We start from the raw sequence: 16,094 nt of genomic DNA on the forward strand, positions 1-16,094 counted from the left end.
AAAGGCGAGCTAAGCGTTTTAGTGTGGATGTAGCATGCGCAAAATCAATGCGTCCGCTAACCGCTAACATGTCCATAGGATAACATGCACGGATTTGTGTTCTGGGGAGGAGTTTTTATGCCAGTAGCGCTCGACTGGTTGGCAAGCTTTTTTTTTAGGGACAAGTGCTGAGTCGAGCCACTTCTCTGATGATCTTTGGATTCTTTTGCTGCATTTGAGCGGGGCTAGTTTGTTTAGGATTTGTTCACTGATCATTTTCCAGTGGTCCAGGAAGTCTAAGTCAGGTATGCGGAGGGATAGTAATGAGTTATCTGTTTCATTCCATTATGATTCAGGGGCGACTTTGCTTCTATATTAAGAGGCTACTCGGGTGGGGAGGGGGGTCAGTTTGGCTATTGATATCTCTTTCCAGAATATGGTGAATTCAAAGAGTAGATGGTCTTGACCAAGGTACTTTGGATAGGGAATTAAATTTTAGGTAGCTTGTACTTTTTGCTGAAATGGAGGAGGCGAGCGGATCTAATTGATGGCTCTTTTCGTTTTAAGAAGGAAATAAACAGAAAACCAGGAAATACAATATTTTCTGTCAAGGGGGCAGAAAAATTTAAAATCTACAGACTCTCACAGTAATGCTATAAGTTAATATTAATCTACAAGCCTGTGTTAAGCTATTGAAGCACAAATGAAATATCTATATAAATTTATAATCAGACAAGTATGTTGTAATTACACAGTGATATAAATCTTTTTGAATTTGTTTTACAGAGATTTTCTATGTAAAGCATTCTTTGTTACATTGGATTGTATGTTTGTTCTTCTTTTAATAAAAATAAAGTTACAAAAGTGTCTCGGTTTAGAGTTTGATTCCCACTCACCCCAGGTTTTATCTTTGTTTCATGGACTTTTAAGTCAATTAGGAGGTTGGAAGATTTAATTAGGGTACTTTCTTGAGCCAGTACTTATATCTTCACAGGGGTGGACTGAGAGGGATCTGGGCTCCCACCCCTAAGGAGGGGCCTTAGGCACCAGGGCCAATCAGAGCCTTAGATCCCTCTCCGCTACACCCCCAGGATGTACTGGGAAGGGGAAGGCCCACTATTTTGAAGAGGTGGGCCTGCTGGCCACTGGAGGGAGTAGATATCCCTCCTGCCGACCTTAGCCCTAAATGTACAAGGGGTCGTGGGGGATTGTCGGGAGGGGGGATGGGGACCCCAGCAACAGGAGGGAATGGGCATCCCTCCTGCTATCCTTCATCTTAAAGATACGGGGGAATGAGGGTTGTTGGGGGGGGGGCTTGGTGGCAGGAAGGAGTGGGCATCCCTCCCGCCGTCTTTCATCTTAAAGGTACAAGGGGCGGGAGGTTGTTGGTAGATCATAAGGGGGAGGGTTGTCAAAGGGGACAAGGGACCCCATAAGCAGGAGGGAGTGGGCATTCCTCCTGCTGATCTTGTACAGGATCTGTGTGGGGGGGGGCAGGGCACCGGCAGACAAGGGGAAGGTGTCAGTGAGAGGGGGGAACATTTCCCTGCCGGTAAATTAGCTAAACTGGCAGTACTCAGGGAGACTCCAGGCTCGGTTGATCGGGACAGGAAGAGTAGCCTTGACAGGAGGGAGGAGCTGTACCTAGTGATTACTCTTCTGAGTAAGCACTAGGCATAGCTTCTTCCCCCCCCCTTTACCATTGCTTCTCTGCACAAATAGTGTGCATATAATTTGCATGCTATTATGCTGAGAATCATCTGTAAAAGTCCAATCACTCCCAATATGGCCACTACATTGACTCACCGGATTTTACCGGCAAGTTTTGAGAATCCGGCCCTTAGACTGTAAGCCCTCCAGGGACAAGGTGTGCCTGAATGTAACTCACCGTGAGCTAAATTCAAACATGTAAATCAAGAATGGGTCAAATCAGACTAATAAGTTGGTTATGTTGCATGAAAACTTTCTCTTCTCTCAGTTTGCCAGCGACCCTAGGAATGACACCATTTACCGGAAATATCTCTATGTCTTAGCAAGTCGGGAACAGGCATCTGCGCAGTCACGGGAACTCCACACTACCTCCCCGCCCTGTGACTGTGTGGAGGTCTACCTGCAGTCCACCGGCATGAGAGTCTTCAAGATGACTTTCCATTCATCTATGAAGCTCAAACAGATCCTGCTGGTGGGGCGAGAGACTGAGCGAGCCCTGCTGCTGTTAACAGGTACAGATATTACCTACTCAGCAACTTTTTCCTCTTCTAATAGCCTCAGTGCCTGTCGCTCTCAGGACGCACACGACCAATGCCCACAAACTCTGTTCTGGCATTTGCAGCCCCTGTGCTCAGTATTTTCAGCTCCTACATTCTTTGCATTTTTCTGGATTCTCCTCTGGTATTTTCAACCAGATGTAGAGGACTCAGGCGGAATAGAAGTAATAAACTATAATATGATAATATAATTAATCCTCTATAATAAAATCCTTATCCGCGCATGCGCAGTTGAAATGGCGTGATCCCTGCCGCCGTGATTTGTGCTTCCGTGCCGTGCTCCATTTGCGGCGCGAGGTGGCTTGCGGCACGTGCGGCGTGTGTTGGCTTGTGGCACATGCGGTGGTGAGAACAACGGCAAGAAAATGTCCTTCAAGGTGCTGCGAGGCGTCCGGCTGCTACTGCCACACAGGGAAGTGGAGGGGGAGAGGGAAAATGGGCTGCTTTGGGGGAGGGATGTACTGGGGGGGCAGGCAGCAATATTGGTTTGCTCGGGGGGCCAGAGAGAGATAGGCAGGGGGCCAGGGAAAGAGACAGACAGAAAGAAGTGGAGGGGGAGAGGGAAAAGGGGCTGATTTGGGGGAGGGAGTGTGCTGGGGGGCAGGCAGCAATCTTGGTTTGCTCGGGGGGGCCAGATAGAGATAGGCTAGGGGCCAGGGAGAGAGGCAGAAAGAAAAAAGTGGAGGAGGAGAGGGAAAAGGGGCTGCTTTGGGGGGAGGGGTGTGCTGGGGGGGCAGGCAGCAATCTTGGTTTGCTCGGGGGGCCAGAGAGAGATTGGCAGGGGGCCAGGGAGAGAGACAGACAGAAAGAAAGACAAACAGACAGATAAGGGGCCAGGGAGAGACACAGACAGAAAGAATGACAAACAGACAGGGGGGCCAGAGAGACAGACAGACAGCGGTCAAGGAGCGAGAAAAAAAGACAGACAGACAGCAGCTAAGGAGACAGAGAGACAGAAAGAAAGACACATCTATTCTAGCACCCGTTAATGTAACGGGCTTAAAGACTAGTATAATATAATATGATAATTAGACTCTGCTTGGTTTTTCCTTGGTGGCCTAGAACTATCCATTAATCTGAAAGGCTGGTGACCCATAAGGTAGACACTATAAGGTAGACCTACATATTCCGACAGTGAAACAGCTGCAGCTAGCCGTGTCTAGAGCTAGCATATTTTCGTGTGTGTGGGTCCTCGCGAGCGGAATAAGCTTCCGGGATATTTAAGACAGCAATCTAGTTTGAGTAGTTTTAAGAAAACGTTGAAGAAACATCTCTTCTGTAAGATGAAATATGGGATTTGATTGATAGTTTTTTGATGCGAGGCGCTGGTGGCCTCTTTGTAATTTTAGGAGGCTTTACATTATTATTATTATGTTATAATGATGTTTGATTAGTTGTATTGTATGTGATTCTGTTTGTGTATGTATTTTACTGTGACCGCCTTGGGAAAGGCGGGGCATAAATAAAGAAATACAAATTTATCGTTAATGTCCTGGTGGATTTTCTCTCAGATGATAAACTCTTTCCAACAGTTAACAACTGGTACATTTATAAAAGACTTCTGATAAACCAGTCAGAGATTAGCTGTTATCCCCGTTAAGAGCTAGAAATTCAAGGTATCTGAACTGCATTAAAAAAACCTTATCTTCAAAGCTACATTGTACATCTTACTGTAGACCTCGTGTGTGAGTTTTGGGCAGAGTTTGAGTCTTAAGAGTGATGGCATGATCTTGTAGACCTCTCATTCTCTATTTGGGATGCCAGCTTCAGGCAGGATCCATGTCTCTGAGTGACGGCATTTCATCATTTAGAACAGGTTCCTGGAGGAAAAAGGGATTGAGGGGTACAGATAACAGCAGTGGAAGGTTTAGAGATAAGTGTAGAGGTAGGTATAAAATTAGTCAGGGACCGCTGCTCAGGCAATATGCCTGATGGGCCGCCGCGTGAGCGGACCGCTGGGCGGGATGGACCTCTGGTCTGCCCCGGCGGAGGCGACTACTTATGTACTTATGTAGGGGTGTCAAACTCAATCACATTAGAGGCCAAATTCCAGGCTACGTCGTGGGCTGAATTTTTAATTAAGATACTTAGGGCTCCTTGTACTAAGCTGCGACAGTGGCTTTAGCGCGCGCTTAAGCGTGCGCAGAATTGCCCCGCACGCTAGACGCTAACGGCAGCATTGAGCTGGCGTTAGTTTTAGCCCCGTAGCGCAGGGTTAGCGCGCACTCATTTTCTGCGTGCGCTAAAAACGCTAGAGCAGCTTAGTAAAAGAGGAGGTTAGTCTTAGTAGAAGAAAAGATCCTTCCTCACCCTGAGACAACATTCCAGCGATTCACCTGGTTATTTTCACCTCACAGATGCTACCATACTTAATCCCAACTTTATTCAAATAGTCATTCTAGGCATAGGCAGCAGAACGCTTTTTGTTTGGGGGGTTGAATACCCCGCCCCCCATAATAGTACTCATTGTAATACCATTTTTTCCTTTCATTTTCAATATAATCAAACAATATAGTCTTATTAACAGCACATAATGGTTAACCACAAAATTAAAGTACACAAAGCACGCTGTATGCTTCTCAACATTCATTCCTACCAGAACACAGAGAACCCCTTATGCAAATACGGGACCACAAAATAAAAGTACTAATATATACAAACGAAACCCTAAGATACAAGACTCTTCATGTTGTACAACCCCCGAGAAACATAAACAAATGCATTTCTTCCTGAACAGTGCAAAATATAGACAGCAGATTTAAATTCTCAAAACTGACACAATTCAAACACTAAATTGAAAATAAAATCATCTCCCCTACCTTTGTTATCTGGTGATTTTGTTTTTCAAACCATCTTTTTCCCAGTCAGACTGCACTTCCTTCTGTCTGTGCTCTTAACTGTGTATCGAGGGCCACCTTATCCATTTGTTGTTTTTCTCTCCTTCACTTTCTGCCATATATCCATCTTTAAGTCAACAAAATTGAACAGGGTAAATTGTGGAACACGGGAGATGAGAAACTATACATATAGTATACCAATAGATCTAATTATACAGTGTTTCTCCTACTACTCAAAACATACTGTAGATAATAACGACAATGCTTCGATATGCTCAGAGGTGTGAAAACTCTATCAGGGGTTTTCTTGCCCCCTTTTTGAGCTTATTGTCCAATCATTTGCATAGATTTTGCTTTGTCAATAAATAGCTGTATAGAAAATAAAACACTTCAAAAACTTGTTGTTATGTGGTTCAAATGTTCAATTTCTCATAGCTGTTTTAAACTGACCACTAAAAAATGATGTCACTTATCTTAGATGGTAGGGGGTTGAAACACGGCCCTGTTTCGTTATCTGCTTCAGGAGACCCGATTCGAGAGATTTTAAAAGCTCTTCACTGGTGAAACAAATCACCAGCGGAAAACCTCACTATGGTCAGGGTTTCGAATTGTCAGCACTTCAAGCAAAAAGACTTCAATGCTCTCACTGCGGGATTTCTAACCGACCCCACAGTGAGAGCAACGAAGTCTTTTTGCTTGAAGTGCTGACAATTCGAAACCCTGACCACAATAAGGTGATTTGTTTCACCAGTGAAGAGCTTTTAAAATCTCTTGAATCGGGTCTCCTGAAGCAGATAACGAAACAGGGACATGTTTCAACCCCCTACCATCTAAGATAAGTGACATCATTTTTTAGTGGTCAGTTTAAAACAGCTATGAGAAATTGAACAACATTTGAACATTTTCTGTTATGGGCCCACAACGGTGGAACTCTTTACCACAACATATTACAAATGGAAAAGATCTTCTTTCTTTTAAAAAATCTTTAAAAACTCACCTTTTTAAAGATGCTTTTAATACTCAATATTAAAAAAATTTTTAATTTTTAATTTTTTACCTACCCCCGTTTCCTTGTTTTTTCCCGTATTGGTTTTTCTAGATATAACAGATGTAATCTTTGCCCTTCTTTCCTCCCCATTTTAAGTCTGTCTTGTCTTAAATTGGATGTTAATGAATTTTAATTTGTATCTCTATAATTTTATGTCTTTTATTACTTGTGTACATCGCTTTGTAAATAGATTCAGCGATACATAAAATATTAATAAACCTTGAACCACATAAACAAATTTTTGAAGTGTTTACACAATATGAAGTATATTATTTTCTGGACAACTATTTATTGACAAAGCAAAATCTACGGAATGATTGGACAATAAGCTCAAAAAGGGGGCAAGCAAACCCCTGATAGAGTTTTCACACCTCTGAGCATATCGAAGCATTGTCGTTATTTTCTACAGTATGTTTTGAGTAGTACAGGGCCGCCATCAGAAATTTCTGGGCCCCTTACTGAGCAATCCTATTGGGCCCCCCCCACGCACCCCTTCCCCCCCACTTTTGTCCGGGGGGGGGTGCTATCAGGAAATCGGCAGGGGACAAAAAAAAGTATGACAGCAGTGTTTATTGTTTATTGTTGTGCACAGCAGAAGAATAATACAGGAATTTGTGCTATGGTGGCCTAGGACCAATGTTCCCTCTAAGGATTGATGAGGTGTGTGCAAAAAAAAAAATATGCACGAGCAACACGTTACATATTCCACAAATTTATGAGCAGGCGCGGAGGACGCATTTTTAAACAAATGTAGTTTATCCTTGTACTCCTTATGTAATTTTAATCATCTATGGATATGTTTGTATGTTTATTGTTCAAATGGTTTTATTTATTTCCCCAAATTTATTTTTGTTATACGCATTGAAAATATTTGATATTGCGTTTAAATCAAAATCTCAATAAACTTGAAACGAGTGCCCGTGAGATTGTGGGAGGGTTAAATACTCAAAACTTAGAAGAATAACAATTTACTTAAAGTTTTTGCTTCGCCAGCTTTCTGATATCTTTACATACAGTGGCGTACCTAGCATATGTAACACCCGGGACCCATAATTTTTTGGCACCCCCCCTCCCCATCTGTAAGAAAATCATGATTTTTAGTAACAAACCACACGTCACACATGAGTACCTAGGAAAAGGCAGCATCTTACATATTGCAGTGAGCAGTACATCAATACACCCATTGTAAAACTAAACAAGTCAGACCAGCACAGATCAATCCTACACAGTCAATCCTAACAGAAAACCATGTCTTTCGAACACACAGAACACAGAAAACACCTTCGCCTAGTATGGAATATGTCATCACAAACTAACCCCTCCCCCTTTTACAAAACTGTAGTGTGGATTTTAGCCACGGTGGTAGCAGCTCTGACGCTCATAGAATTCTGAGCATCAGAGCTGCTACCACCACGGCTGGCGCTAAAAAACGCTCCACAGTTTTGTAAAAGGGGGGATAAAATAGAAATACACAGCTTCAACGCTCTAGCTCAGGGGTGCCCAAACATTTTGGGCTTGCGAGCTACTTTAAAATGACCAAGTCAAAATGATCTACCAAAAATAAAATTAAAAAACACAAAGCACACTATACGCTGAGAAAATGTTAATTATCATTCCTATTCTGGGGTTTTTTCAAAGAGGTCAAGGCAGATGACTCTATGCATTGTCACCTCAGTAACAACCATACAAAAATAGACAAATATACTCCCCATCCTTTTTATTAAACCACAATAGCAGTTTATAGCGCAGGGAACTGCGCTAAATGCCCAGCGCTACTCTCGACGCTCATAGGCTCCCTGCACTAAAAAACACTATTGCGATTTAGTAAAAGGGGGCCATAGTGCAAAATATAGACAGCATATATAAATTCAGACACATTTTGATCACTAAATTGAAAATAAAATCATTTTCCTACCTTTGTTTGGTAATTTCATCTGGTTGCACTTTATTCTTTTGACTGTGCATCCAATATTTCTTCCCTTCTTTCAGCCTCCTGTATGCTTCCTCTCCTCCAGACCTCATTCCTTCCCTCAACTTTTTCTTTCTTTCTCTATGTCTGTCTTTCTCTGATTCTGTGCCCCATTTTTTTGCTTTGTTTCTGGTTCCCTGTCCCCCCCCCCTTCTTTCTTTCTTCCTTCCTGCCTCCCCCATGCCACCACCGCCGCGGAATAGGCCGCTGCCGCAATCTTTTGCACGGGGCCGATCAACTATCGCCGCCCGATGTCAATTCTAACGTCGGAAAGGACAGCCAGGCAGCGATTGGCTAGCCAGAACGTCCTCTCGACGTCAGAATTGACGTCGGGCCACCGCGAGAGTTGGTCAGCAGCCCCGCAGGGAAGAGAAGCAGGGAGATCAAAGACACGGTGCCGGCCTGATCCCGATGGCAGCAGTGAGAAGGGAAGGGAAGCAGGTTGGGCACCACTGCTCTAGACGAGCCGCGAGCCGCGCTCTAAGGAGAACAGTTGACCGCCCCCCCCTTGGTACGCCACTGGAGCAGCAGCGTGTCTGGCCGGCTCATTCGTTCAAAGCCGTGGGTGGCGGCTCCTTGCTAGATCCGCGCCTGCGTCTGAAGCCTCGCTGATGGTGTGACATCAGAGAGGCTTCCGATGCAGGAGTGGATAGCGCAAGGACCCGCCAACCCGCGGCTTTGAACGAACGAGCTGGCTGCTGCTCCAAAAGGAAGAGAATGATGGCCTCCAGACCACGGGCCACAAATAAAACCTGGAGAGCCACACGTGGGCTGCGTGTTTGAGACCGCTGCCTTAGAGGGAACACTGCCTAGGACCTTGGGGGAGCCCTGGCCCCCTGTCACCTCCGGGCCCCTGAATGCAGGACTGGTAGTACTGCCCTGATGGCGGCCCTGGAGTAGTAGGAGAAACGCTGTATAATTGGATATATCCATCTTTAGCATTAACTTTTAACATTCAACTTTCTTCCCTTTTTCTGCTTTCTTCTCAATATCCATCTACTTTTCCATGCCTTCCCTTTGCTTCTATCCATGTGTACCATCTCCTCCCTCTTTCTTCTCCCCCTATTACCATCTATCCATAATTGGACTGGGCTCATCTCTTTGATAGCTTTTCTGTGTGAGTTTCCTGACATATATCTGGGTGTGAATTTGGGCAAGGTTCATGAGTCTGAGCTTGACCTTTCTTTCTGTTCTGCAGAGGAAGGTAAGGTTTACAGCCTGCTGGTAAATGAGTCTCAACTAGATCAGCCCCGTTCCTATACTGTTCAGCTCTCCCAAAGGAAAATTTCCAAGTGCTGGTCCCATTTGGTGGTGAAACGCATGTACTCAAATCAAAGCAGTGTCATCTACATCACAGGTGAGAACAGCTGTCCTGCGTATCTCATGGATAGGCAATATTTTCTTTTGTATATATATCGCTATATCTCAAAAACGATAAAGCAGAATTAAAAAAAGGTAGAGAAGGGCGACAAAAATGATAAAAGGGACAGGCCGACTTCCCTATCAGGAAAGACTAAAGTGGCTAGGGCACTTAAGCTTGGAGAAGAGACGGCTCAGGGGTGATATGATAGAAGTCTATAAAATACTGAGTGGAATGGAAAGGGTTCTACTACTATTAATTATTTCTATAGTCAGACGCACGCAGCGCTGCACAGAGTCACAAAGAATAAGAAAACAGTCCCTGCTCCAAAGAGCTTACAATCTAAACAGATAAACAGGATGTCATGGATACAGTTAAGGGGAAGGGTTAATCAGCTGGCTGGGTTGGAGATCAGAGGGGAGTACAGGACAATGAAGCCATTGTGACATCACTGATGAGGTTGGCTTTTATTGGTGGAATGAGGCATTATGACATCACAATCTCAGCTCTGCTTCCCAAAGACTGAAACTCTTCACACTACTACTATGAATTATTTCTATATCGCTACCAGACGTACGTAGCACTGTGCAGAGTCACAAAAAAGACAGTCCCTGCTCCAAAGAGCTTACAATCTAAACCAGGGGTCTCAAAGTCCCTCCTTGAGTGCTGCAATCCAGTCGGGTTTTCAGTATTTCCCCAATGAATATGCATGAGATCTATGTGTATGCACTGTTTTCAATGCATATTCATTGGGGAAATCCTGAAAACCCGACTGGATTGCAGCCCTCAAGGAGAGACTTTGAGATCCCTGATCTAAACAGACAAGACAAATGGGATGTCATGGATACAGTTAAGGGGAAGGGTTAATCAGCTGGCTGGGTTGGAGGGCAGAGAGAAGTACAGGACAATCATGCCATTGTGACATCAATGATGAGGTTGGCTCTTATTGGTGGGACGAGGCATTATGACATCACAATCTCAGCTCTGCTTCCCAAAGACTGAAACTTTTCACACTACTACTACTAGGAATTATTTCTATAGCGCTACCAGCTGCACACAGCGCTGGACAGAGACATGAAGTATAAGAAAACAGTCCCTGCTCTAAAGTGCTTACAATGTAAATAGACAAGACAGACAAACAGGATGTCATAGATACAATTAAGGGGAACAGAAGATGTAGATGTGAATCGCTTGTTCACTCTTTCCAAAAATACTAGGACTAGGGGGCATGCGATGAAGCTACTAAGTAGTAGATTTAAAACAACTGGACCTCTTTATCTTAACCCTTTCAGGACCAAGGGACATATTTGTCCCATAACTTTAAAATCCTATAAATTTTGATTGGGATAGTCTACAGTTCTAAATTTGATATGTACGGATTCCATATGATACTGCCTTTATGTAAACAAACTGGTTCCGACATTCATTCATTAGCGTCGTTGCCAGATTGACGAGAAGATTCACTTGCCACACTGTCCATAAGCCAGAAGTGTGAGTTTTTAAAAAAAAAATAATGATATTTCACAAAAAAAATCAATTTTTTGGCATCTGCAAGCCCTTTTTACCATAAAAATGTCGTCAAAACCACAAAAATTGGCCTACGATCCTTATGGTCCTGAAAGGGTTAATGGCTTTTATTTTGCTTCCTACAGATAAAGAAATGACTGATAGAAATGTTGAGGGCAGTTTTCAAAAGCCATTTCCCGGTGGCTCTCAGAAAATTGTCCACTCTATACATATTTGGAAGAACTTTTAAAGTTGAACAAAAAAAAATTGTGGGGAAAGTAGGCAGGATTAGATCAAGGGACAAAGCAAAGCAGATGGAAAAACATCTGAATAAAAAAAAAAAAAAAAAAAATCTGGTGCAAATCTCTGTAGGTACTGTTTCCCCTTTGAGAACTGAGGTAAAGTCCACACAGAAGAGCATCCACCGGCTTTGTGACAATATGGTCCCTTGAAATGTGGAAAATGACGAAAATTGTATGATCGAAATACACGTGCATAAGCACATATGCCAACAAGATAACATGTACAGTGGTGCCTCACACAACGAACTTAATTGGTTCCAGGAGCAAGTTTGTTATGCGAAAAGTTCGTTATGTGAAACGCGTTTTCCCATAACAATACATGTTAAAAAAAATAATTCGTTCTGTAGCATAAAATATGCTAAGATGACATAAAAAAGATAAATTTATCTTGTTAGAGCTGTTAGCATGATATAGAGGGGATATATGTGAAGGGGAGGGGAGACAGGGGTTTTGTTGATCCTTGCTGTGTATTATAATCACCCCCCACATACTCCCCAGTACCTTTTTTAATTCCTCCCATCTTTCCCAGCCAGTGGCGTACAGGCCAGAAGCGCAGAGATCAGGAGCAATTCCTCTGCACGCCTGTGTGGGCCCATGCCGATCTCCGAATGGCTGCTGTTAGTTCTTGTGAGTCCCGCGAGAGCTGGCTGCAGTTAGTTCTTGTGAGTCCCGCGAGAGCTGACTGCAGCCATTCAGAGATCAGCGCAGGCCCAGGCAGTAGCACAGAAGGCTTGCTCTTGATCTCTGTCTGCGCTTCTGGCTGGGAAATTTGCTAGACCACCAGTTCGAGTGAGCGGGTGAGATTAAAGTTGCAGCAGTGGTGGCTTTTTTAAAAAAATATGTGGCGGCGGGGGGAGGTTTAAAAATATGCGGTGGCGGCAGAGGCTTAAAAATATGCAGCAGCGGCGGCAGGGGGGTTTAAAATATGTAGCGCCACTGCACAGGGAGCCAGGCTGAGAGAGGGCAGTTAAGCGATGCAGCTCGGGCGACTTCGTTGTGTGAAACGAAGTTCGTTGTGGGAAGCAAGACCTGAAGTTCGTTGTGCGCAGCGTTCGCTGTGCGAGGCGTCCGTTATGCGAGGCACCACTGTACTTATAAGCACACTGCATATAGACGATCCTGGGGGCACAGTTTGGACAGAGCAGGGATAGAATTGAAATGCATATGTGTATATTATTTTTAAAAACCCACAAGGACACACATAGAATACATGCGCATATTTATACCTTTGGGGCAGGTTAATATTTGTGCAAGAGAGTTTGGCTCAAATTCACTAAGCAAACCGATCGTGTACCGATCGGTTTGCGACCCCTTAGTGACCCCGGCCCGAATCACTTACCTGTCTTCCGACCATCCTCAGATCGCTCTATAGCGATCCCCGTGCATGCGCAGACCATCTGTAGATGGTCTGAGCATGCGCTGGACCTCCGGGCTGTCGCAATTGTTGGGGGGTTTTTTCTTCTATTTTTTTAATGAAGGTGGATCTGCTTTTTTAAACCACTGAGCACAGCAAGGGAACCTGAAAGTGCTGGACCTCAGAGCCGGCATAGGTTTTTTTAAAAATAGGCGATCGAGGAACTTTTTAGAGCTTGTGGTTTTAACCCGCTTAAGCCCGCGGGTTAAAACCACGGGCTTGCAGTGCCGGGAAGGGTGGGAGAGTCGGGGCAGGCAGGCAGGGTGTTTGGGTTCGGGGCTGGAAGGCAGGCACGTTCGGGGCAGCAGGAGATCAGGGGTGCCAGGGCAGAGAGCAGGGCTGCAGAATGCAGGGCAGTCACAAAGGGCTTCAGCGACTGGTCCAGCACTTTCAGGTTCCCTTGCTGTGCTCAGTGGTTTAAAAAAGCAGATCCACCTTCATTAAAAAAATAGAAGAAAAAACCCCCCAACAACTGCAACGGGCCGGAGGTCCAGAGCATGCTCAGACCATCTACAGATGGTCTGCGCATGCACGGGGATCACTATAGAGCGATCCGTGCCTGCAGATGGGGGCGTTCCTCCAATCGCCCGGATCGGGCCCGATTTAGTGAATCCTGGCCTTTGTGTGTTATTGGGGCTCAGTCCACAATCCTGTTTTATAAAGTTACATCAGCACCTATGTTGCTTTTATAATTAGGCGTCTTTTTGAACTTTTCACAAAGGCACCCTGTTATAAAATTGCCCCCTACTTGTATATTACATCTGTGTAATGTTATGAATGTCATAGGCACTCTTCTGTGAATCAAATACAACAGGAATTCTCAAACCATAGTACTTGTAAAAAAAAAACAAAATAAGACCAAAAAATTAATAAATAAATTGAAAACCAAAAAATCTTGTTAAATATGAATGTGCTTAGTCAGAAACACCCATCCTGCACCGGCAACAGCGCATCATAAAGGCGTTAATTTGAACATCATAGCACCCTCCTGCCTACCAATCATCAATAAATGATGTATTTTACATTTATGGTCTCAAAAAAAATCGGATCATGTAAGCCCGTATTACAAAAAACTACACTGGAAGCCGATGGAAGCAAGGGTCATCTTCAAGTTTGCCAGCCTCTGCTTCAAAACCATAACTGGTTCATCCCCAATCTACCTGTCGCACCATTTTGAATTTCCAGGCACCACTTGCACACGTAGTGCCTATCTGTTTGCTTTTCCATCCTCAAAGGGCTGTATGTACAAGAGATTCCTTGATAGATCATTATCATTCCAAGCAGGCAAATGGAATAAATGTCTAACCACCTTCATTTCAAATGCACCCTCCTACCAAACCTTCAGGAAATCAATAAAAACCTTTCTCTTTGATAAATTTCTCTGACTCCTTTCCTGCGTTGCTGTATCTTTGACATGCTTCCGGATAAATCTTGACTATTCTTGGCATGCTAATGTAATTTGAAAGTCCTTTTCTGTAACATCGCTGTCTGTATAAAGTCTCTTCCTCTGTAAACCGCTCTGAACTGCTTATGGTATTGCGATATACAAAAATAAAATTATTATTATTATTTAAAGATAAGCTTAAACAAAAATATAAGATATTCCCACTTATCACTGTGATATTCAGCTGATGTTCATCCAGGCTGTTGGGTGTCTGATTGCCCGTTGTTCATATGAGCGCTGAGATAAGTGGGAATATCTTATAATTTTTTGAGCTTATCTTTAAAGTAAAATACGTCATTTATTGATGATTGGTAGGCAAGGGGGTGCTATGATGTTCAAACTAACGTCTTTATGATGCGCTGTTGCCGGTGCAGGATGGGTGTTTCTGACTGAGCACATTCATATTTATTAATTTTTTGGTCTTATTTTGGGTTTTGCAAGTACTATTTGGTTTGAGAATTCCTGCTGTATTTGATTCTGGTTAAATTTAGGGAATTCAGTATTGAATTAAGAGAGCTCCTGAGTGGTTTTTTTCTTTGACGCTTCTGTGAATTACATATGCCTCCCCTTTTGCAGACCAGGGGGCTGTGTACTTTGAGGTGCACACTGCTGGTGTGTATCGGAATCTCTTTGGCACCCTTCACGCCTTTGACCCATGGGACCTACAGATGCCGCTGACACTCTCCCTATCATCAAAGGTAGGAGTCACATGGGTTCTGGAGAAAACAGAATGTTTTGAAGATTGTATGTGACTTTTGGAGATCGTAGAGGGGAAGATTCTCAAAACTTCGCAGTAAAAACCGACGGACCGCTGTCACAGCCGTTATTGTAACAATTTCAAAAAGGCAAGTCATTCCCCCCAAAAAAACATGTATGCAATTGAGGTTAGCAGAGAGTAGTGGAGGCTCGTTAAATTGACATGAGATGAGTCGCTGGTGATAGCAATCGGCACATGCGCAGAATACACCACGAAGGAGGCGTAAATGTGTGCATGTGGGTTCATAGACAACGGCGCGAAAGACAAAAGCGCGTGCTGACAATTGAGCGCAGCGTGCGCTGCCACGCCGCTCTAAATTACAGTTTTTAGGGGCTCCGACGGGGGTTTTTGTTGGGGAACCCCCCCAGTTTACTTAATAGACATCGCGCCGGCGTTATGGGGGGTTTGGGGGGTTGTAACCCTCCACATTTTACTGTAAACTGAACTTTTTCCCTAAAAACAGGGAAAAAGTGAAGTTTTCAGTAAAATGTGGGGGGGTTACAACCCCCCACGCCCCCCACAACGCGGCACGATGTCTATTAAGTAAAGTGGGGGGGTTCCCCCCCCCCACACACCCCCATCGGAGCGCTAAAAACAGTAATTTAGAGCGGCGCAGCGGTGCTCGCTGCGCTCAATTGTCTGGGCGCGCCTTTGTCCCGGCGCGCTTTTGACCTGACACCGTGCATGTGCTGGGAAAAGCAACACCATAACCACACATATCATGTGCATGTCTTATTGGAGCAAACATTACTATAATTCATATAAATCTTGTAATTTGTGTTTAATGTCAAATTTTATCATGAGCTACAACCAAAAACACAAGACATAAGATACGCCTATAATGCACGCGCTCAAGAAATGTGCTTTTGTTCCTCCCTCCCCCCAAAAAGACTCTCATTTATGTGAATCTTGTGATTTTTTTTTTTTTTTCATGAGCCACAGTCAAAACACACGCCAGAGATGCGCTTTTCACAGTACCGGCGTCCCCGGACCAGTCGCTGATTTTTGGTCACCAAAAGCCAACGCCGCGCTTGGAGAATCGCTCGGAAGAGACCACGGTAAGCCATTTTGAGAATCCGCCACTAAAATACATGCACGCTAAACCGGCTGGAGCAGGCTTAGCGACCGCGTTAAAGGCAACGTTATGTTTTGAGAATCTTCCCCGTAGACACCTCATTCAGATGTTACCTGTAAGACCGAAGGAGAGAATC

General features: G+C 44.1%; 1 protein-coding gene across 1 annotated transcript in view; it reads left to right on the forward strand.

Annotated features, from left to right (window-relative positions):
• Positions 1 to 16,094, forward strand: part of FBXO24 (F-box protein 24) — a 47,942-nt gene that overhangs the window by 18,371 nt on the left and 13,477 nt on the right. Inside the window, exons 4-6 of the mRNA XM_033923387.1 lie at positions 1,958 to 2,201; positions 9,299 to 9,457; positions 14,703 to 14,824. Coding sequence (XP_033779278.1) covers positions 1,958 to 2,201; positions 9,299 to 9,457; positions 14,703 to 14,824 — 525 coding nt within the window. The remainder of the gene's footprint in view (positions 1 to 1,957; positions 2,202 to 9,298; positions 9,458 to 14,702; positions 14,825 to 16,094) is intronic.

The sequence above is a fragment of the Geotrypetes seraphini genome, chromosome 16, assembly GCF_902459505.1.
Source record: "Geotrypetes seraphini chromosome 16, aGeoSer1.1, whole genome shotgun sequence".
Classification (NCBI taxonomy): domain Eukaryota; kingdom Metazoa; phylum Chordata; class Amphibia; order Gymnophiona; family Dermophiidae; genus Geotrypetes; species Geotrypetes seraphini.